Source organism: Protomyctophum parallelum (assembly GCF_964188405.1).
Source record: "Protomyctophum parallelum genome assembly, chromosome: 19".
In the NCBI taxonomy this organism is placed as follows: domain Eukaryota; kingdom Metazoa; phylum Chordata; class Actinopteri; order Myctophiformes; family Myctophidae; genus Protomyctophum; species Protomyctophum parallelum.
The window spans coordinates 23376974-23401045 of record NC_139717.1 but is presented as its reverse complement, the minus strand read 5'-3'; the positions used below and the strand labels follow the sequence as shown (position 1 = coordinate 23401045).

Genomic DNA, 24072 nt, shown 5'->3' with positions numbered 1-24072 from the left:
TGGATCTCTCTCGCTGTCTCATCTTAATAGCGGTGATATAGTTTATTTATTTTATGTGCCACACACACATGTATAAACTGTGCAGTAAATCTGATTTAGTTGGAGGGGTACTGTATACGCGCTACGTGTATGCGCGTGCATACACAAACGTAGTAATCCAATTTCCTTTTTGAGTGTGACATATGTGACACATGCACACGCGCACACACACATACCGGTACACACACACACACGTGCTTGCGCGCACAAGGTAGTAATCCATTTTCCATGCACAGCATGTGGCATCTGTACAGTATGCATATGAATACACACACGTGGGCACGTCCCCTGCTATTTTCACATCTTGCTCTTCTGCTGCCACATGGCGGTCGCCAAGGACCCCCGAAACCTCAGTTGCTACATTATATATATACTGTATAGGAGAGATAGATGAACCTACGGTTTGAATAGTCATTCCTATGTAGAGCGTTGCAGTCCCGACCCGGAAAATAAATCCCCGTTCATTTTCCTCATAGACTTTTCAGAAAGTATTTATTTAAAGACGTTTACGCTGCGGACAAAGCCAACTCTTGTCGTGACAAATTGGGATTGCGATGCTCTATAGCCTACAGTACCTTCTCTTTTTTTTTACTTCATAATTTTTATTCCACGATTTTGTAGCCCATTTTTCACCCCTGTGTCAATTATCTAATGTGATCCTGGGGTCTATACACACCCTCCGCCAACCTGGGGAGAGCAACGGACTTGAACTCACGCTTCCTTCATGCATGAGTGTCCAAGTTGCTCCTTTTCACCTGACAGGGGAGAGTTTTCCCTGGTTGGACGTATAGCGCGTGGAAGGAACACGTTATTCCAACCAGTTCCTTTCCCCTCCATCAGGCGCCCCGGCTGGCCAGGGGGAGGCTCACTGTACAGTACCATCTCTGATTGAAATACCGTACGTCTAGCCGGTGAAATTATAGTAAAATGAGCCACTTTGAACATGGCGTCCCTGTTTTATGCATGTCCTAGGCAAACATTTTTAAAGATTGTGAAAATGTCATGTAATGCAGATCGTCTCGTTCTGCTATTTGTAATAATAGTTTAAAACGGTTCATTTTGCTGAGGATAACTGGAGCCGCCTCAAGGACCCCTGGGGCTCCCCGTCCCCACTTTGAAAAACACTGTTCTAAAGGTTAACATAGCGCATATATCACATGACCTTCTCCAAGTAGGTTGAATTGAAAAACGGGTTGACACGATACTTATTAGTTCAGCCGCAAAACAATGCTAATGAGGCTGAATGTCCGTACAGTATGTCCATCTGCAATAAGTCAATACACTGTATATCATCCTCAAATCACTAACAAGACCATGAAAGGTCATATTAGATCTCTAACTGAATATTTGACACATGGTGCAAATTGGTCAACCTCAAGAATGTGAATTAGGCTTATGCAATGTAAGCATTTAGCAGGCATTTAACAGACGCTCTTAATCCAGAGCGATTTACATTAAGCAAGAACAAAAAAGCATTGCAATACATTGCATACATAAAAAGTAGTTTTAATGAAACATGCGTAAGCTAAGATAATAAAGCTAAGATACATGATTTCTAAACCTTTCATGGCAGAAATAAACGTATAGTAAATAAAAGGTACAGTATTTGTTAAAATGTCGTTTTTATGTGGATACGCCCACCAGTTCATTAATTATACCTGGTTTGCCTGGTGGGTGGTGATGGGTGTTGATCCACCTGAACTCAAGCCCACAGCTGTAGTTGTATGATAAAGGGGGAGGGGATGATATTCAGTTTTTTTCATTGGACATGTTTGACTGTCAACGTTTCAGCCTCCAGGAAGAAACCTTAAATACAAAGGGAATACATACATACACTGGCTCCCTATTAAAGCCAGAATTTATTTTAAAATACTTTTAATTACTTTTAAAGCTCTACATGGGCTGGCCCGCTGTATATCATCGACCCACTGCCTCCTAAAACCAATGTCAGATCTCTCAGGTCCTCAAAGGTCTGCTAGAAATACCTGCGTCCAAGTTGAAAACTACGGGTGAGCGGGCTTTTGCTGTGGTAGCTCCTACCCTATGGAATGCCTTGCCTCTGGCATTGAAAAATGCTGAATCAGTTGACTGTTTTAAGAGACTCCTAAAGACTAATTTATCCTGTAAACATTTCTCCCATGTACCTTTGACCTGAGTCATTTATAGCCATATGTCTTTGTTCTGCCTTGTTTTGTTTTTGTTCTGCTCATTTATATTGTAACAACTGTATTTGTTCTGTGTTTTCTGTGCTTCTATTTGTTTTTACTGTGTCAATTGTTTGCTTTATAAATAAAATGTACTTACTTACTTACTTACTTACATCATTGCACATAGCAAGGGGTCTAATGAAGTACTGTCACCTCATAAACACATGAAAACCCCCAAAAATTGCCAAAATGGCAAATGGTTGGTATTCAATCCTTGCTTTGAGTTGCTTAGTGGAATTTGGATGATTGCACTCTCCCACATTAATAAGGAAAAAACAACACACATTGGCCATTTTTACACTTTATTAATTATATGGAGCTTGTGGAAGATCCTTACTCAGCCACAACACTTGGCATGCCAGGGGTGGTATCTCTCTCACAGACAAGACATAACCTAGCTGTCATCATTGAAGCCAATCTCAATGCAGTGAGATATCCGGATGAGATTCTGGAGCCAACACTCTCCCACACAGAGCCAGGATCATCACAGAGTACCTCCAGAATCTGGGAGTGGAGAGGATGGAATGGCCTGCTGTGAGTCCAGACGTCAACCCAATTGAACACTTGTGGGATCAGCTTGGACGTGCTGTACGTGTTAAGGCTCATACATAGTTTGGAGACCACCAAACTACAACATGACATCACGAGCCGTGTTGAAGAGCAAACCACCGCCACCGCTCCAGCCCTTCTCTCTGTTTTTACTCATCACCGCTCAACGTTATTTCAGCTCCGGTGGTCACCTCACCACCGGAAATCCAGACTATGAATGAGCCTTTAGAGTGACCAATAAAAGGCTGACTTGCAACAAATCCTGGTTGAGGAATGGGATGCCAACCCACAGCAAAATGTGTCTAGGTTGGTGACCAGCATGAGGAGGAGCTAGGTGCCAACCTGTTGCGGCTGCATTTGGATATTCTGTGCACCCGCTACTGTTTTATTTTAGATTTGTCCTTATTGCTGTGGGAGAGTGCAATCATCCAATCTGTGGAAGTTCACAAACAGGGTTTGAATTATTTGTTGCAGAGAAATATATTTGTTTGACTTTATATGTTGTGTGTTGATTGACTGATTGTTGACTCCATTGGAGGGAGCAACTATACCAACTGGGTGTGGTGGGGAACATGCCAACTTTGGATTTGTGTAACATAGGAAAGTGAATACTAATTATTATGTGGATATTTTTGATGAGTAATGCGTGACACTAAATGTGTATTGAGAAATGTATTGTCTCCGGACATGGTGAAATGAACGGGTGTAATTGTGGATCCAGATTTGGTATGGTCCAGTGGGAGGGGCTTAGCCTATAAGTAGGGAGAGCTGCCACTGCCAGGTATCAGTCTAGGTAGGACTCAGTCACAGTGATGTGCCAAACGGATCATTTCAGTGTGTGAGCGATTCGGTTCACGCCCACGGCAATGATCCGATTCACTGAATCGGTTCACGGTTCACGGTTCAGTGGCAATTCCGGAGTCCCTGCAGCGAGCACTGTGACTGACTGACTGTACTGTCTGTAGCACAACTCAATACAAAAAAACTGTACAACTGTGAGTGGACGATCAATAAAGCATTATACTTGTTTACAAGAGCGTCCAACTTGTTCAATTCATCATAACATTTAGAGACATACAAATATAGACTTATATATATATAGCCAGCCAAAAAACAGGAACTCATCATCATAAAGGAGGTAAAAAGGGGAAAGCAAGTAGTGTAGTGTACACTTCCATTTGTATAAAAATTTGTGGTTTTATTTTTTGCACTAGTAGGCTTACTACTAACAAACTACTAAATGTTGGATGACTATTATTTATGTTGCATATTTGCAGTCATAGCCTATTCATACTGTTGTAGTAGGCTAGCTATTCATTCAGTTTCCCAGAAGAAACGTGTCAGCTCAGCTGAGCTCCCGATCGACGATATCCGTTGTGTGTGTGTGTGTGTACTGTGTGTGTGTGTGTGTGTGTGTGTGTGTGTGTGTGTGTGTGTGTGTGTGTGTGTGTGTGTGTGTGTGTGTGTGTGTGTGTGCGTGCGTGCTGGGGGGTGGGGGGGGGGCGTGACCGTGAACCGACTCATTGCAAGACGTGAGCGTTGCGATTCACGCACACGGCAATGAATCGGCTCTTATGAACGAGTCGCTCGTGACCGACGTGGCCTCGGTCTCACACCACACCTCCACAGTCCTGGACTGTGGAGGTGTGGTGTGAGACCGAGGCCAATCTTTCCAGTTCATGCTGTAAATACTTTGTTTCATTTTTACCCTTGGATGTATGTGTGTAAAAGGTGAATACAGCAACCACCTCGTCTCTGTAGCAAGGACTCTCTGGCCGTCATTTTCAATCATTTTCCAGTGTTTTTCCAGTTTTCATCAGTCAGTGCCATCCGGCCTAACATACTACCCACACTAGGACACAATCCACTAAGCAACTCAAAGCAAGGGTTGAATACCAACCATTTGTATCATTTTGGAGAAAATAAATGGGGGCGCAAGTCCACACGTCCTTGTTTTACTATTTTGAAAAAAAGCTTTTGAATAGTTCAACTAGCCGATCTACATCGACACGTTGTGAGCTTGTAGATCCATGCTAAACTTTCTTTGCCTTTTTTTTTTACTATTTTGAAAAACATTTTTGAATATAGTTAAAATATACAAGCTCACATGTCGATCGGCTATTTTCAAAATAGTAAAAAAAAAAAAGGCAAAGTAGATTAGTTTAGGGATAAGGTGTTTTAGCATGGACAAAATATAGAGCCAACTGGAAAGACGGGGTGATCCAGTCACATCACCCCCTGGGGCATCATTTGCTTCATATTGTGGTAATGTGCTCAGAGGCACAGCAAAGAAACATAGGCTATCGTTTGTTAAAAAAAAAAAAGAACAAATGTATTAATTTTGCATTTATTTTTTGTGTCATTTAACACTAGCATGTCTGAACAAAATTCACTCCTACTCAGTCTGGCTATTTTGGCCAAATCGACCGACGTCCCCCTTTCTCCCCCAGTCTACTTGATCATGGTGGCCCCCTGAAAATGGCTCATCTGCCAGCTCACAAAGCGCTGTCATGCAATGACTTTATTTCTCCCGAAACGGAAACAATATATTGCGACCTCTTTCCTTTCTTAGTCAAAGGCTGTTTTCAATTAAATTACTTGTGTATAATATGAATAAATGCTACATCCTACAGTACATTGTGCATTGTGTTCGATAACACACGCGTAGCCTATAATGTTTCCCCCTCTATATAAAAATGACAATATATAACTCTAATGTCGTATTTCGTCTGACTCTGAGCAATGTGCCTGGCTCTGGCTGTTATACAATAACGTGTGCTCACACGTTACTATAATTATAGTTTGTTAAACTGAAATGAAGTTAGAATGTGACATGCCTGGTTTCTATTTAGTGTGCAAGGCTTACATCCGGTCTAAAGCCCACCCACTGTATGCGCTGATTTCCATACACAATACATACACGATCTGTATCCTCCCCTCACCGGATGTTGAATTAACAGTGCTAACGGCCGTATTTGAACGACGTACTGTATATCCAATCTTTTACACTATAAACCGATTTCCCGACATTTCCTTTTCACTTGATACCATTTCGTAGAGGGGGCCTACACAACCGAGCTATATACCAAATGAAAGCCCAAATTTCGTAGTTTACATGGTATTTTGAATTTTTTTAAATGAGCAAAACATGAGCGAGTTATGATTTAAAGAAAAGAGGGGTGGAGGGAAAAAAAGAACACACAACACACAGACAGCTAGCTAACAAAGCTAGCTAGCTTCTAGCCTGTTGTGTGTTGGTGAAAGTCTATTCTCCAGGCTGGGAAGCATATTTGAGCGAGTAGCTACGTGGTTTTGTTTATTTTCTGTAAAGTATAACCCAAATGCTCCTCCATGCTATAGCCATGTAGAATAATCCTGTGTTTACAAACACACAAGCACGCTAATGGGCGGTGATCAGAGCGGGAAACCTGAGGACAAAGACATTCTAGGACCAATTGAAAACAACATGCAAACTTTTTCATTTGCATGGTCGGTTTGACCCGATGCGATTCTTTGGCACAATCAATCAAATATATATTAATTACACGTAGCCTATAATGTTTCCTCCTCTATATAAAAATGACAATATATAACTCTAATGTCGTATTTCGTCTGACTCTGAGCAATTTCGGTGCGGCCACCAAGATCAAGTAGCGGAAGATCTTTAGACGAGTGGGGGCGAAAGGGGGGCGTCGGTCGATTTGGCCGAAATAGCCAGACCTAGTAGGTCACTCATTCTTGAGATGAGGGACAAAAGTGGAAAAAACATGTCCCACACATAAGAGCCTTATTTATGTTAAAAATATTGTAAATTAATTCATGAAAATAAAAGCACTTGCAAAGTTATATGTAAGTATGTAAGCAAGTGGTCACAATTTCAAACAGCCAAAAAAGTGTCTAATACTGTCACAATCACATAAATATACATACTAAGGGTGCGTTCGGAAATGCGCACCGGGAATGTGGCCAGTTTGTTGAGTGTGGTGGGCGGTGACGTCACAGAGTGCGTTCAGTGTGCCTTATTTACGAACGACCACAGCTGTGACGCATTCACACCGGACAACCCCAGCTTCAGGGTAGGGTCGCTCAGTGCGGGCACTCGGCACACCCGGTGCGCAGCACACTAGATTTTCGAACGACAACGCACTGAGTGCACTAAATAAACGAACAACAAGAGAGCACACCAGTGCGTTCAGGGCGCATTTCCGAACGCACCCTTAATGAAAGTAGATTGTCAACAACATAGCAAACAATATACACAGTTAATTCTATTTATTTCTATTTAATTTTCCAATAAATATCTCATATCAAATGTGTGTCCCACGTCAACTCCGTCAGGTTTTTTAAAAGTCTTAAATTAATCAGAAAATATTGTTGACAGATTTAGCCTGAAGACTCCTTTTCCAAGTCCTGTTTATATTTGTTGCAACAGTGGAGCACCTGTTCTGACAAGCATTCAATTGTTTGATATTTTAAACAAACAATGTTGATATCAATGTGGTCACAGCTTTTACATGTCAACTCTGTCAGGACATTATTATGATCTTTGTTAAGAATTCCAAAATAATGTTTAGTATTTTAGTTTAGGGTTAGGTTTAGCTAACAACTGTAGAAAAAACTAAATGGCTACATTGTACTACAGAGGGTTAAGATGAAAACAAATGCCATTTTGTCAACTCCGTCAGACGTCAACTCCGTCAGGTTTTGTGTGTACAGTATCTGACGGAGTTGACAAAAGTGTTCCTAAAACAATAAAATTGTAGTTTTTGAATATTGGGAAGTATTCTAATTTGGCACACAGTTAGAGCATGCCTTAAGGAACATTTTTGGTTATAGGGCCATCACAGATTTGTCTCGTGGTGACCATGGCAGCCATTTTCCAAAATGGCCACCACCTGATGTTATTTTACAATAACTCAAGTTCTACACCACCTAGGATCTTGATTCTGGTGACTAATCATACATTTTCAAGGATGTGGGGTACATTGGTACTATTTAGATTTGTCCTGTGACCATGGCAGCCATTGTTTTTCAAAATGGCCGGCACCTGCTGTTATTTTTAAGGTTTTAGACCACCTAGGATCTTGATTCTGGCGACTAATCATACATTTTAAAAGATGAGGAATACAGTGGTACTATTTAGATTTGTCCTTTGACCATGGCAGCCATTGTTTTTCAAAATGACCACCAACCTGCTGTTATTTTACCAATAACTCAAGTTTTAGACCACCAAGGATCTTGATTCTGGCGACTAATCATTACATTTCCAAGGATGAACTTTCTCTGGGAGGGGTCAGGACTTATTGCAGGTGCAGGTTGAGTTGCTGCTGACAGGACATTAAAAGGAGGTGGGCTTTCTGGCCTTTGACTTGTCCCTTTCAGGTACAGATGCACAGTTTGACTTCACTGGCCACTGCAGGGAACTGTGGGGGAGAAACTTTGGTCTCTTGACACCCCGATTAGGTTCAGGGTTTTTATGGAGGAGACTTGCCTTTCATGACATCGTTGCTGCAGCAGTTGATCTCCTTACTGCCAGCGGTCGCACACTCTGGGTCTCTGGGGTGTTGTATCTTGGTGGCCCCCTGCCAGTGTTTCTCCATCCTTCTCATGAGCTCTGTGTTCTGGGGCTCTGTTATAGTAAACTTACATTGTCTTGGCTGGAGATTGCTTTCCTGCAGGGTCCAGCCCAGTCTTGTGCAGATGGCTGCTGGCCCACCTGGAGGCCCCAACCTCACTTGTTCGGTTGGTGTGATTAGGTGGGGTGGTCTAACTCAATCAGGATGAGGGGTTTGACACTTTCAAACGGCAGTCTGGCCAAGTGTCTGTATTTAGTTGTGAGGCTAGATACAGGATACGATTGCGCACCCAGCCCCAGGTGACTTGAGGTGAAGGCTTCTTTGATTTGGTAACATTGCTTTGGTTGACATGCTGGGGACACAGAGAAAGACACTGATGCCTTCAGTGTCTGCACATCTTCTGTCTTCAGTTTTTCGCTCACTATGAGCACTTTGAGCTGCATTTTATGTATGAAAAGTGCTATACAAATAAAGTTTATTATTATTATTATTATTCACTGCTCACTGTTCACCTCAAGCAGGACTTCAAGGTGTTTGCCTTTGCACAGGCTATATGGCTAGGACTCGTGCTTCAACCACTCAGAGAACTCCAACAGGGTGTTGGTTGCTCCTGGGCCGCAGAGCATTGTGTGGCGGAATTCAGCTCTCATCTCTGGTGGCAGCTTGTTGAGGAGCCGCATCTAAGTTCTGTGTCTCCCTCTGGGCCTAGGGTAGACACTTGCTATTTTCCATAACAATAATTGGCGGGGCTGTCCAAACTTGTTGTTTAGGTGTCACTCGGGTCTCTGTTGGTGAAGTCGGGTCTAGGTGGTCTAGAACATGAGTTATTTAGTCAGGGGATATTAATAAAATCTGCAATAAATTCATTATCAAGAATTTTCTTCACCAATGTGTTTGGAAGGGTTTCTACTAACATATCCCACATTGCTTTATATTACCACCCTAGGGGAACTTTTGACAGCTGCTGAAAGTTGGGGTACCATCAACAACCTATAAAAGGCAAAATGTTCATTATGCTTTACTCCTTGGGCTGAAAACGGCCATAGCCGTCATCACAAAATGAGGTCAGCACATTTGGGCAAGTGGATATGGCCGAATTTAGCCCAAGAGTTTGACCCCTAGTTTGGCCATAGACCCCCTAGTTTGGCCATAGCCACTTGACCAAATGGGGAGGCATACTATGATCCGACGGAGCATTGCTCCGTCGGATCATAGTATGCCTCCCCATGCGCTGGGGGTCGGGAGAGGGTTTGGGTTAGGTTTAGGTGTCTGCCCCGGGGGAGGTTAGGGTTAGGGTGAGGGTTTGAGGTAGGCTGTCGATCGGATCAATGCTCCGTCGGATCAAAGTATAGTAACCGACCAAATGTGCCCAAATGTGCTGACCTCATCACATCTGTGATGATGGCTATGGCCGTCTTTAGCCAACAGAGTGTTTTTCGTGCAAAACTAATGCTTGGAATGGATTCAGAATCAGTGGAATACTTAAATTTAGAACATTTAGCCTTTAGTTGATGGTACCCAACTTTCAGCAGCTGTCAAAAATGCCCCTAGGGTGGTTCAATAGAAACCAATGTGGGATATGTTAGTAGACACCTTTACAAACACATTGGTGAAGAAAATTCTTGGTAAGAAATGTATTCACAGATTTTACATTATTCTGATAATATTCACTGTATTCCTCATCCTTGAAAATGTATGATTAGTCACCAGAATCAAGATCCTAGGTGGTGTAGAACTTGAGTTATTGTAAAATAACAGCAGGTGGTGGCCATTTTGAAAAATGGCTGCCATAGTCACAGGGCAAATCTAAATAGTACCACTGTATTCCTCATCCTTGAAAATGTGGGATTAGTCACCAGAATCAAGGTCCTAGGTGGTCTAGAACCTAAATCAGTTCAACTTGTCAACTCCGTCAGATGTAAACACCAACTGAAATGATACATAATGATGTTTATTTATTTATTTTGCATGGTTTTCATGTTATAATATTGAAAATAAAGGTTGAAATGACGGATTTGAGAAATTGGATATTTCTAGTGTGATATTGGAACAAAACAATATACCGATATTGATTGTTGCTTTTTAAAATCATAATGAATGTTATAAAAAGCATTGTGACTGCAGTTTGAAATGATGGTGCTCTGCTCAGACACTCTTTTTCTCATCATCTCCTCTCTCTCTCTCTCTCTCTTGCTCTCTCTCACACACAGATAACAGCTTTTGATGAGCTCCAGGCTGACTTTAAAGTACCGATTGATCAGGGAAATCCACTTCATGCGGTAGGTTTTCTCTCCTTGCTCCAAGCTACTGTACAGCACTGTACTCTACATCTACTGTATACTGCATAGGTTAGCATGTGTTGTGTGTGCGTGTGCTTCCCATTGTGCGTGTGTGTGTACGTATGCTTTGAAGAAGACTTTGATCATTTTACCAGAGGTATAACTCATAGCAACACTATGCCACAAGACTGTCTATTTCTCTCTCACCCTTTCTCTTCTTATACTAACTTGAATGAACTTCTCCATCTCCTTTCCACGCTCTTCCTCTCTGGCTGTGGCTTGTGTCTGCCAATTGCTTTAATTTACATTTTACTTTATTTTCCTCTCTTGCCATGTCAATCTTTCTTTCTGGCCCGGGGACAGAGATTATGTTTTTGCCCCTGTCTGTGTGCACTGTGGCAGCATGTCTGCATGTCTGGCTGTGTGTGAATTCTGAGCTATTCTCGCAAAACCACTGTACCAGTCTCTCAATTAAACTAATTCAATTCAACTCAACTTTATTATAGTGCTGAATCACGACGAGTATTCTCAAAGTACACTATCAGTAGAGCAGACACCCGACGATGTCCCCACCAGCCTGAGAAAGCATTTCTGCGATGGTGCCAATGAAAGACGTCTCTAAACAATGCAGACTCGTGGCCAAAATCTATTTCACTGAGGGTCCCCACACTGAGGGGCCCCACACTGAGGGGGTCCCACAAACGTCACTGTTTTCTGCAGAGACATGCTTCTTTCACCAAATTAGGTACACATGATCTCGGGTGTGATGTGATGAGCGTCAAATACAGGTCTTAGCTCCAACTCACGACTTATCCAGCATGGGTATAGGTCACCCAGCTTGGCAGAGATATGTGCTCTGTGGAGCACATATTGGTTTATTTCTAGTTCTCTCAAATGTTTCACTCACTTGCTCCCTCTCTCGCTCCCTCCCCTGGTGTGGCGGTGGCTCAAGGGTAGAGTGACCGGATGGGAACCACAAGGTTCCCAGCTCCCCCAGAGTTATTGTCGAAGTGTCCTTGAGCAAGACTCTGAACCCCTAATTGCTCCCGATGTGCAGGTTGGTGCCTTGCAGGGTTTCCTCCGGCATCAGTGTGTGTGTGAATGGGTGAATGTAATGCACAATGTGTGTGCAAGTGTGTGTGTGTGTGTGTGTGTGTGTGTGTATGTTTTTTCGGTATGTTTGTAGTTTATCTGTGTTCTTTGGTCTCTCTATCTCTCTCCCAACTTCTCTCTATGTCGACATTAATATTAAATTTAGCAGCTGGCATCATGCTGGTATTGTGCGCCTGCCTCTGCTTAATTCCTGACTGACAACCGGCCTCCTGCGTGCTAACGAAAGGCCAAAGCATCAACTATTCATGAGGCTTCATCTTAAAAGGACAAACGCTGGAATCCAAACATAAATTAAATAGGAGCCCGACCAATATCAAAGCCATACAGTTAGTTTCACACGGTTTGTATTCACATACTGACTAAGAGCGGTCTTAATCTGCTTGTTTGAAGAGGGTGTAGAATTTTAAATTAACTTGTATAGGCCTATTACCGTTTCATAAATAAAAGGCCCCAATAAATTGTGCTCACAATAGCTTATTACTTCTTTTCAAAGACTATCGTCTATCTGTTTATTCGGGTCTTTAGGCTGCAGTAAGTGTGAGAATCATGGATTCATTAACCACATAAAGCCTAGCTTCCTGGGCTGAACGCTGTCTTAAATAGTCAATAGGCAAATTAGGCTAGCATGGAGCAACGTGTACATTGTACTCCACACATTAGATATAAGGTAAATACTGAGTGAGTGACATAAATTGATTGGTAACATTTATATTTCTATACCGAAATAAAAAAGTGGTATTGGTATTAAATGAATGAGGCACTTGGCACTTTATTGTGAAACGTGAAGTGTTTCGACAATTTGCGAGTCTCCTTGAATCACCCTCCTTGAATCACCCAGTATTATGCATTTTACAATGCATAGTATTTTGCCCATCAGTCAGATCCGTTTAATTCACTATTTTGCCTTTGCAGTTTCTTCCCGTTTCATCACCCACATGCAGGCACATCATATGAATATTATTGCTGCTATAGTGTATCGGTTTAACCACTTTAATTGGTTTGAAAATAGCAGATCTGCTATAGCCTCGGTACGCAGGCTTTCAGTTTCGTCCACATCCGCTCAAAAAAATGAAAGCTTGGGGGAACGAGATACATTTCCTAGGTTTTCTCTGTTGTTCTACACATAGAGTAATAAAAGGATAGAGACTGAACTGGAGCGACATCCCACCCCCCCCCCCCCCCCCCCCCCCCCCACACACACACACACACACACACATTTTGGTGGTCAAATGTGGAAGTGCAACTGAGCGCTCAATGTTAAAGCCCAGCTGCACGGGGTTTCCTCGTCAGGGGGTGGACGATCGTTGGATCAATATTCTCCAGCGCTTGCTCCATGCGACCCACCCCTCTAGACCAGAAAGCATGCTGGCTGGGCCAGGCTACAGATCTGCAAGCTCACAACGCACCACTTAACGACGTGTTGTGGACTGTCCGTACATCGGCTATTTTCGAATAGCTGTAGTATAAAATAGGGCATAAGGGGGGAACTTCTTTAATACATTTTCATTCATTTAATATTTATATATATATATATATATATATATATATATATATGTGTTATATATGTTTTCTTTGTGGCTTTCACCTTTATTTTATATATTTTATGGAGGGACAGACAGTAGGCTGACAGGAAATGGGGAGAGAGATGGGGGAAGACATGCAGTAAAGGCCGTCAGGATTGGGAGTCGAACCCGCGGCACACTGCCAGACTGGATTACCAGCCAAGGTGCCTGGACCACTGAGCCATGGCCCAGGCCAATATTTAGATATTTGATATTCATTTGATCTAACACACCCAGCTTTCCTATAAAGCCTTGGGATACAATGTAAACATATGTGTTCATGGTTCTGGTCACTAATTATTGTCCTTAAAGACGTAGTGAAAATAAGTTTTTCACATTTTTAGAGCATAGCCGTGGTCATCATATGGGCATAGTACATACCTAACAATTGATGCCAAAACAATGGGAACATTTCAATTTTTGTTTTTTTTATATAAAAAGTCCATAGAAATCCAAATTTAATTTCTTCCTTTGAACGTTTCCGTTGATACAGTACGTGATGACGTCGAGTCCTGCATGAATAAAAATGAATCTTGATTTCATTCCCATGCTGCGCATTCCTCCAAAACACAGCTGATGTTGATTACAGAATTACTCCGTTATTAATCTCATTCAAGATGACAACCAGACAGTGTATTACTCATTTTAAACTTAATCAGCACACTAAAATATGTATCTGAAAACATTATAGGTTAGAAATAAGCCACGTAGTAGCTGCATGCTCTGTATCTGACTTGTAATAAGTTTTGTAAACAAACAACTCCAAGCGCTGCAAAGCTACGACCCATAGCCTGAAGGGATGCAACACTCTGATTGGTTCAGAAGCATACAGCCTTCCCTTTTAGACTGAAACTTCAAAAATAAAATTCTCCAAAAGCCATAGAGCACCGAAGTCTGACGTCACTTTCACACGATTTTGTAACCTATTTTTCACCCCTGTGTCAATTATCTAATGTGATCCTGGGCTCTACACACCCTCCGCCAACCAGGGGAGGGTTGGCTTATTTTGTTACTCTTTGGGTATATTTGTACATTTCCACCTTCAGTCGATGCTTCATATCCATATGAGTGAAAAGGCCGGGGTGATCAGTTTATTTTTCAAACACAGTTCTTATATGCGGCGATCTAAAATCCCCCTATGGAGATTACAATGCAAATAAAAAGTACACAAACCTGTGGACTGACGCCCTCTACTGACATTGACGTCAGGACTTCGGTGCTCTATTGCACCCCGTCGTTAATAAATGGGAAGACCTGAATACATTTTTCGATTAGGTTTGGTGGAGTATGTGACTTTGACTTATTCAAACCCATGTTGGATTCAGTATGTCGCGGCTCTTCACTGTATTTAGCAACTGTGAAACTGCTTAACATATTTAGGAACTGCTACAGTATAACAAGGGAGAAAAAAGTTGCACAGTTAAGAAGGGCAGAACAAGAACAAAAGCCTGATGGAGAGAGAGCGTTGATTGCTGAGAGAGGATTTCTTAAGACTTTGAAGACATCGTGTATAAGACCAGATTTCACCACTCTGCGGCACTTTCATATCTTGTTATATATTTGCATATCATTATGCGATCCAGAATGTATCAAATAATTCAATGGGGAGATGGGTACATAAGGTTCTGTCACATTATTATCTCATTATTTTCATCATTCTCCATTATCTCTCCATTGCTTGCATTCCTTTCCTCACTATTCTTTCTTATTACTTCTTAATTGACCCAGGATTGTATCCAGGTTGAAAGGAAATGACCAGAAATGCATTCTTTCTTTCTTTCTTTCTTTCTTTCTTTCTTTCTTTCTTTCTTTCTTTCTTTCTTTCTTTCTTTCTTTCTTTCTTTCTTTCTTTCTTTCTTTCTTTCTTTCTTTCTTTCTTTCTTTCCAACAAAACGCATGGCAATACATAAAACGTAGTTATCATGAAACATGCGTAAACTAAGAATGTAACAGTGGAATTTCTTTCTTTCTTTCTTTCTTTCTAACAAAAAGCATGGCAATACATAAAACGTAGTTATCATGAAACATGCGTAAACTAAGAATGTAACAGTGGAATTTCTTTCTTTCTTTCTTTCTTTCTAACAAAAAGCATGGCAATACATAAAACATAGTTATCATGAAACATGCGTAAACTAAGAATGTAACAGTGGAATTTCTTTCTTTCTTTCTTGCACAGCTATATGCATCTATATATGCATCTACAGCAGTGTCTCTCAACCTTTTTTGTCCCGGGGCACACTTTTCATAGCCTAAAAATCTCGGGGCACACCTAGATATATGGTGTGTGTATATATTGTCAATGCAAAGTAATACTTCTAAATAAAAAAAGGAGTTGTAAAAACAAGAACAAAAATCTTTTGCCACAATACAATGGTCTTAAACTTGAGCACTTTTGTACAAAGAAAATCGTAAAAAACAATTGATAAAAAGAAAAGTAAATATTTTTGACAAGTTCTGTCTTAGTGTGAACCTTGAGCTTGTTTTCCTGAACAAAGAGTTTTTATCCTGGCTGGATGCTGGACAAACAGACACGGAGCTCTTCATTTTCAAGTCAGGCTTGAAAAGCTAAGCTCACAGGTAGGTTGTGGAAAAGGGGAGCAGCACTGCCATTGCGCTGGCTGTGATGGCTGGATATTCTTTCAAGTATCAAGAGACTTGCCTGCTTCGTTGTGTCTTTCTCCTTTTTTTCTTTCAAGCTCACGAAAAAGTGTTTGTCCTTCGTAGCGAGTTCATCATGATTGGTATGAAGGTGGCGCTTCAGTTTACTCGGAACCATGCGCTGTTTGCAAGCTTGAATCCACAAACTATACACAGCGGAATCGGGTACGTTTTATCCCCAGTAAACGTGAAGCCAAACTTCATGTAATCATCACGGTACAGTCTGGCAGGGGCTTTCTTTGTAGGCGTTGCGTTGGTAGCCGCCGTTGTTGCTGTTGTTGCTGTGCCGTCGTCAGGTGGTGGAGGTGACTCGGCGGCGCTGTGTGTGCTGCTGTCGGGTTCTGGTGGTGTCTTTCTGGAGGGAGCGAAATGTCTGTGCTGTGCCCCATTTATACAGTAAAGTTGCCAGGCGATTAACATTTCTATGGCCGATGGTCGTTAAGAGTGAAGAGTCTATTGTTCCGTCGTCATGTTGTTTTCGCATGTCTATTTAGATGTGTGACAACAACAACGACGCAACAATAGGACGCCTATCTATCGCTTTCGGGGGAGGGCTAGTGTTACTTTTGGTCAAAATCTCGAGGCACACCTGGAGATTTCAAAGGCACAGTAAAGTGCCGCGGTACATAGGTTGAGAAACAACCTACAGTGTGCGTCTTATATTGCTGAGCTTAAGTGAATCCAACAACATGAATGGCAAAACCTTTGATCAAATTTCTTAGGGGTGAATGAACGGGGTCAAAGGTCAATGATGTTTATTTCCCTTTTGTTTAGCTTTTGTAATACAACATTCTGCAACAGTCATGAAGCAGTTGCGTGGCGACTGTGTGCGGCTGCCTCCAGTTGTCACACTAAACAATACAGATTTATAATTATGTTAATGTCGGTTAACAGTTGTAGCCTGGCTGTCTAATCTAGTTGAACACCCCTGGTATACAGTGGTAGATTTTTCTGTCCACAAAATTATGGTTAAGTAGTCCTATGGTAGTGTCGGGACTTTCATGAAACACCATCTTCATGAAAAATGAAGACAGGGTTGTCCACATATTCATTTTTCAAGCTGCTGTGCTACAAAATGGAACCAAATCCACGGAAGAAGCACCTTTTGTTTGCTCCTCCAGTCAATTCCCTTCCCCTATTAGCAGTTAGCACATACTAGATGAGTGACATCACTGTAGATTACAATGTCTAACCCAGCTAATCAACTCATATGTATCTATTAAAAAACAAACCGCTTGATCAAAAACAAGTCCTCTGTAGATGGAGTTAATGTGGCTGCAGCGGTTGAGGAGAATTGCAGTAGTGAGTGACACTGTGGCAGGCAGTGGGTAGTGACACTGGCAGGCAGTGGGGCGAACTCAGAGGGACGGTTGAGGTCGAGCAGTGGGCGGCAGAGAGCTAACTGAGGACAACATGAATCGACATCCCTGTAGAGAACCCATGCCAAATAGGAGCTCAACTGTGTGTGTGTGTGTGTGTGTGTGTGTGTGTGTGTGTGTGTGTGTGTGTGTGTGTGTGTGTGTGTGTGTGTGTGTGTGTGTGTGTGTGTGTGTGTGTGTGTGTGTGTGTGTGTGTGTGTGTGTGTGTGTTGCATTGAACCTAATATGATCAGATGATCATAAGATTTTCAAGCATGTTAGCTACTGTACATAAATATAAACCACACCACATGAACCCTATATTTTCACAAGAAGATATATCGCAAAGTATTAGAGCTGTCTGTCTGTCTGCAAAGCCCCGGGATTTATTTCAAAATAGGAGCTTGGGGTGCCGTACAAAAACCGGGAGGCATAAAGGTTCCGTCTTTACCTCAAGATGTCACAAATAAAGTCTCTCTAGAAGCGTTAATATTCCAAACGAGAGGCTTGTTGAAGTCAGAAATGAAGTCTGCCCATCTGGTCAAAACCATGGAGAGCTCCCTCCATGGATTAGGAGATACGAGGCATTCTTTCTGAGCCGTAAAGGAAGTGAACGGCAGCGCGCATGCAGAAGGAGAGGCCAACCGCCCAAAAAAGAAAAAATCGGATAAAAAAAAAAAATCAAAAATTAAATGTTAAGCTTTGAAAATATTGTATTCGGATGTCCATTTGTGCATAAAACCTGTCGGACAGAAATCTCCATATTTCAACTTTTTTATGTTTTTTTTTTCATCACACAAAAGTGTGAGGGAAAATAGCAGATCGATCTACAAGCTCAAAACATGTCACATTTTCATCTTGTAGATTGGCAATTTTATAAAATAATAATAAAAGAAGGAATGTTCTACCTGACGGCACCGATATTTAATCCGCAATGCTGCTCTGTCAGAGGAGCTTCAAGGTCTGCTTCAAGGAGAGACAGCACTGCAGCTTCAGAAACAAGACAGCCTTATTTGCACAATCTGCCTTTTCTTTTAAAGCCATTAAAGAATTTAACAAGCTCCTTGTCGATCACAAAACCTCCCCAGATTTCCATATTTTCTCCCATGAAGTTAGAAATAACAGTGTCCAGTTTTGTCAGCATCAATTAGACATTTAATTTAATGTTTAACTTGTTTTATAACTATGGCCTATGTGTTATTTTGATCTGTGTTGTATTTGTTCTAATGAGGCATGTGGATGCCAATAGTTATCCATTTGTAGTGGAAATGGTAGGTTTTGCACTGTTTTAAAGCTTCTGTACACATGCCCAGGGACTAGTAACTAAATATGGTACTTTCCTATTTGCTTGACATTAATGTGTTTCGTACAGTACACCCCGATACAAATAAACCAATAAACATAAAAGCAAACAAAACAAAAAAACACTAGACTCTGTTAGCGTCTAGCTTTAGTTGTGTTGTGTGACTTAGCAGGATTATTTTTTGCTACTTTTGTGTCACACTGTATGACAAAAAAAAGTTAAAATATGGAGGGAGAGAGGGAGAGGGAGAGACGAACCATTGCCGATTCATACTCATGCACAGACACATGTACGTTCAAATGGACAATGACTACACTCTCTCTTATCTCTCTCTCTCTCTCTCTCTCTCTCTCTCTCTCTCTCTCTCAAATAAACATGCATAGAAGTCATAGAAGTGCCTGGGAGCCATGATGATAATATCATGTGCCTCATGCCATGTTACATCAGAACCAGAACACAGCGACAACACAGAGGCATCCGGGGGGAAGAACTCAAGGTTCTCAAATATCTAATGAGTCTCATTTTAAAATCTGTTATAGCCACTAAGGAATGGACATTATGCACTCAGTCGCAGTCATTTAAATTGGTCTATTAAATATATGCCCGGGGCACATTAAGGAACACCATGCAAATGCTGATCTGTGACTTGGTCTACACCTTGTGGTCCTGCAACGTGATCTACAGTAGACTATTATGATTTATAGACATTGTGATTTTTGATTCCTTAGCTAATGGTCATAAGATGCATTTTTATGTCATTTAGTAATGTAGCTATGTATGCCTGATGCAAATTGTGCATACAAGTTTCCTTTCCTCTTCAAATCGTCGAGGATATCATTTTGATTATTATTTAATCTATGTAGAGTCTTTACTAGGCTCCCTATACTTTTCCCCCCACTCTACAAATGAGTTTGCCGAAAACAGCCGAGCCAAATGTGCCAGAATATTATCGACGCAAGGTTCAGGTAAATTATTTAGTTCAGGTCTAAAACATAGATACTGTATCAAACTAGGCAGGTAAGCTCAGGGTATTTGCAACTTCCAAAACAAAATACAGAAACACTTTAAAAAAAACTGTTATTTATAGAGCCACCCAACAGTAGAACTCATTATCTGTTAACATAAAACAAATCAAAAGTAAATACTCTTTTCAAAAATCACTTAAAAAAACATTATTGGGAGAGGTCACACCATTGGACTGATGTGCTTTAGTATATGATATTGCTTTTGTTTATGATATTTAACCTACATTATCTATATATCTTTGGCATTCTAATGTAATTTAACTTAGATTTAGACAGACCAGTGTCAGTTGTAGTTTGTATGTACTATGTGCCGTATATGGTATTGTATGTTGTTTTTATGTTATGGTAGCGGTGGCCGAACGGTTTACGGAGCGGTCTTGATATCGGAAGGTCGCTAGTTCGTATCCCCGGACCGGCATGTTAAAATTACCACCGCTGAAGTGCCCTTGGACAAGGCATTGAACCTCTACCATGAAATGTTCTATGAGCAGGGCCTGGCTGTAAACAAGTTCTTGAGCTTAGTTACCCTGGGTAAACAAACATAGTACCTTTCCTTTCCTTTATGATGTTCTGTGTGGAGTGGACCCCAGGAAGACTAGCGACCATGGCAGTGGAAGCTAATGGGGATCCGAATAAAGAATAAAGGTCAACCTTATCTCATATACCCGTGATGGCAAACGGTTGATGGCTTGGGGCAGATGTTGACCAAACCATGTTGGTCAAACGCCTGGACGCCTGATGATTTACCTTTCTGTCCCTATTGCGATGGAACTCGGACGCTGCTGAGTCGGCTGAAGTGGTCTTCGCAGCGTACAGGCCTAGTGCAGGGTTGGGCAACTTTGACGATGGAGAGGGCCACAATATTTCCACACTCACTCCAGAGGGTAAATATTACGGTCGTAGCAAAAATAGAGCTTGTAGATCGGCTATTTTTGCACATTATCGTTTCATTATAGCCGACTTGTGGTTGAAAATACTGGGAGCGGTCACATATATCAATTGAAAACCTGAATATGTGTTTGCTATTTTTGAATTGGAATCCTGAAAAGTAACCTTTTATATTGAATTTCAAATGCATTTAGTTATAGTTATGTTAACTTTATGAACTGTTAACATAACTACATTGGACACAAAAAGACTAACATTATAATACTATAGTCATTAATACTAGTCATTTATTACTAGTCAGTAGTCATGACGTAATTAAAGCGGGTTTGGAATTGTAACAGCTTAAATAAATACTATATCAGTATTCTGTCATATCAACATGCGGGCTGCATTAAGTGAAGGTTGAGGCCGCATTAAGTGAAGGTTGGGGCCGCATTCAGTGAAGGTTGGGGCCACATTAAGTTTAGGTTGGGGCCGCATTAAGTGAAGGTTGGGGCCGCATTAAGTTTAGGTTGGGGCCGCATTAAGTGAAGGTTGGGGCCGCATTACGTGAAGGTTGGGGCCGCATTAAGTGAAGGTTGGGGCCGCCAGTTGCCCACCCCTGGCCTATAGTGACTCGCTGGCCTGCGCCTCACTCTGCAGTGCCTCTCATGGCTCAAGGCAGCATGAGACTCACTCTGCAGTGCCTCTCATGGCTCAAGGCAGCATGAGACTCACTCTGCAGTGCCTCTCATGGCTCAAGGCAGCATGAGACTCACTCTGCAGTGCCTCTCATGGCTCAAGGCAGCATGAGACTCACTTTGCAGTGCATCTCATGGCTCAAGGCAGCATGAGACTCACTCTGCAGTGCCTCTCATGGCTCAAGGCAGCATGAGATGGCACACCATGAGATAAAGGGTGACCACACCTCCGTGGTCACCCTTTATTCTCCTTGGGTCTGAGAACAACACTTCTACACTTCCTATGTGGGCGAGAACATGCAGAGAGTGTTACGGAGAGGCAGGAGCTGAAATCTCGTAAGAGGGCACTTTTGAACAAAAATAGCAGATCTACAAGCTCTCACCGCTAGATCATCTCTTTTCGGGGCGCAACCCAGCACTCTGTATCTACTGGAGATTGTCACGATATCTGTCTGTGGTGTACTCTTATTGTGTAGTTGTGTTCCTAGTGTTTCTTGTCTGCTCCATTTGTTGATACCTGCCTTAATTGTCTCACCAGTCTGCATTGTATTTCACCTGTGTCCTGTAACCTGTTTAGTGTCAGCCAATCATGTGTTGATTGTAGTTATGTTGCACCTGTGTCTAGTTAGTCTTTGTGTCTATTTATACCTCCCAGTGTTCAGTGTTCCCTTGTCAGATTATAGTTTGTTGTCACAGTGTCCTGCCCTTGTATGTCCTGTCTAGTTGTGAATAAATCATCATTCTACTTTATCTGCCTGCCTGCCTGCTCTTGGTTCTGCATTTGGTCCATCACATGTCTCACCGTGACAGAGATGCGGTGTAATTACATAGATTTCGAAACAAAATGTGTTCAACGCAAAATGGTGAGTTCCAAGTTCAGGTGACTTTGGAATGCCTTCCGGCATGGCATGGAAAGGAGTGACATAAAATGCTTGCATTCGTGGTCTGGAGAGGGCAGTTGTTTTACAGACGGGTATAAGGGCAGGGGCTGTAGCCCCCTTTGATGTCTATGTCTATTTGACTCGTCACGGCAAATGTTTTCCGTTTGATCAGATGTTGTCCCATGTCGTCACGTCACTATAGCATGTACTTGACAGTGAGAGTGTGTTATTCATGTGATTAATTGGCTTTGAAGTGCGTTTGATGGCATTTTTGTTTTGTACCCTGTTGTACAGCAGCAGCCCATTAGCTACAAATAAATGTTAAGAGAAGCATCATTAGTAAATAAATGATGCTTCCCAGAACTTTCTTTACTTAAAGTGGTAACGTGGTAACGGTAAAGAGAAGCATCATTAACCGTCTCCCCCATGGACCTTCACTCCCTCCTGTCCATGCGTGTCTCTGGGGCTCCCCCACCAGTCAAGCATAAACCGCCGGTGCACTTCCTGTTGTTTTCAATTTGTTCTTAATTGGCCAGACTAGCTAATTAAGTAACGGTAAATCACACATGTGTACAAACACAACAAAACGTGCACAAACGCAACAAACATGTACTGTATAACGGCAAGCAACCGATGTGCATAAATGCAAATTTGCATGCAAGCACGCACGCGCGCACACACGCACGCGCACACACGCACGCGCACACACACGTAGTCCTTTGACTGATTTGACTCTTGTTTACAGCGTTGCACCGGGCTTTTGCTTGTCAAGCAGATGCCACTGAGTTGCATATCAAAAGAGCTTCAGCCTAATTGCCTCCTAATGAGAAATTTTGAGTTGGCAGTTTTGGACACGCACGCACGCACGCACGCACGCACACACGCGCACACACACACACACACACACACACACACACACACACACACCTCCCTCTGGTAATGCCAGTGGAATATGTATATTTAAAGCCGGAATGCGATGCATTAGAACTTATAGCCTCGGGCATCCAAGGTGTTTTTATTTAGAGGAAGAGAAAAGTTTAAGGTAACAGTAGGTAACATACAAAGTTGTTTTAAAGGTTTCATGACATACATTTTCATTTCATTATATTTTTCGTTTTTCTTTTAGGTTGTATGACCTCACTTACACCCAAAAAACCTGAACTTTGAACATTCAGTGGACTTTCTGTGGTCTAGACCTTTACTGTTGCATATTCTGATCTGGTTTCGGAGGGACAGTGCCGTGGGCTCGGCAGTGTATTAAAAGCATGTTTGGCCCTGTTGATGCCATGCTTTTGATGTGCATCGTCTGATCCACCTTCATTGCCAAGCTTGCTCCCTAGATATGTGAAGCGGTTTCTTTCTTGTTCTCTCCCTGTTGTTGGAGTGGGAGTTCCCGTTTGTTGTTGTTGTTTGTTCTCGTAGCTTCTGTCTTCACATTGATCTTGAGCCCGGCCCCGGTCTATGCTGCCTCTTCGTGTTAGCTTGGACTGCATGTGCAAGTTGTCTTGCTGACCATGGTTGTTTTTCCTCATGATCCAGTCGATGACCGTCAATGAAATTGACTTTACTGTAGGACTGGGCAATTAACCGAAAATTGGGTATGCGCATGCTTAAAGTGAATGGCACATCGAGTGGCAAAGCAACATGCAAAGTGAGTTTAACATTGTTTAACGTTGTTTAATGCAATCAGATAGGACTTTTCTGTTTGGATGCATGGGTTGTCAAGGCCAGAAAGTCGTTTTTTGCCACTCAGTAGGTATTCCTGCATAACTTCCGGGTTTGATGATGATGTCACGTTCATACTGCATACCCTCTATTATATCAAAAACATTTACGGTAGCACCAATGGCTGAATCAGAACCGAATACTCCATAAGCAAGTTTTGTTTTCTCAAATCAACGAATCTTTAAATAATCAACTAAATTGATTAGCCTGATTAACCACTTAACCCATT

The 24072-nt window shown here is 41.9% G+C and overlaps 1 protein-coding gene across 1 annotated transcript in view; it reads left to right on the top strand.

Annotated features, from left to right (window-relative positions):
- cnih3 (cornichon family AMPA receptor auxiliary protein 3) overlaps positions 1-24072 on the top strand; it is a gene marked incomplete at both ends in the record, with an annotated part of 89394 nt that overhangs the window by 16349 nt on the left and 48973 nt on the right. The window contains one exon of the mRNA XM_083789731.1: positions 10582-10650. Within this exon, the coding sequence (XP_083645857.1) occupies positions 10582-10650 (69 nt within the window). The remainder of the gene's footprint in view (positions 1-10581; positions 10651-24072) is intronic.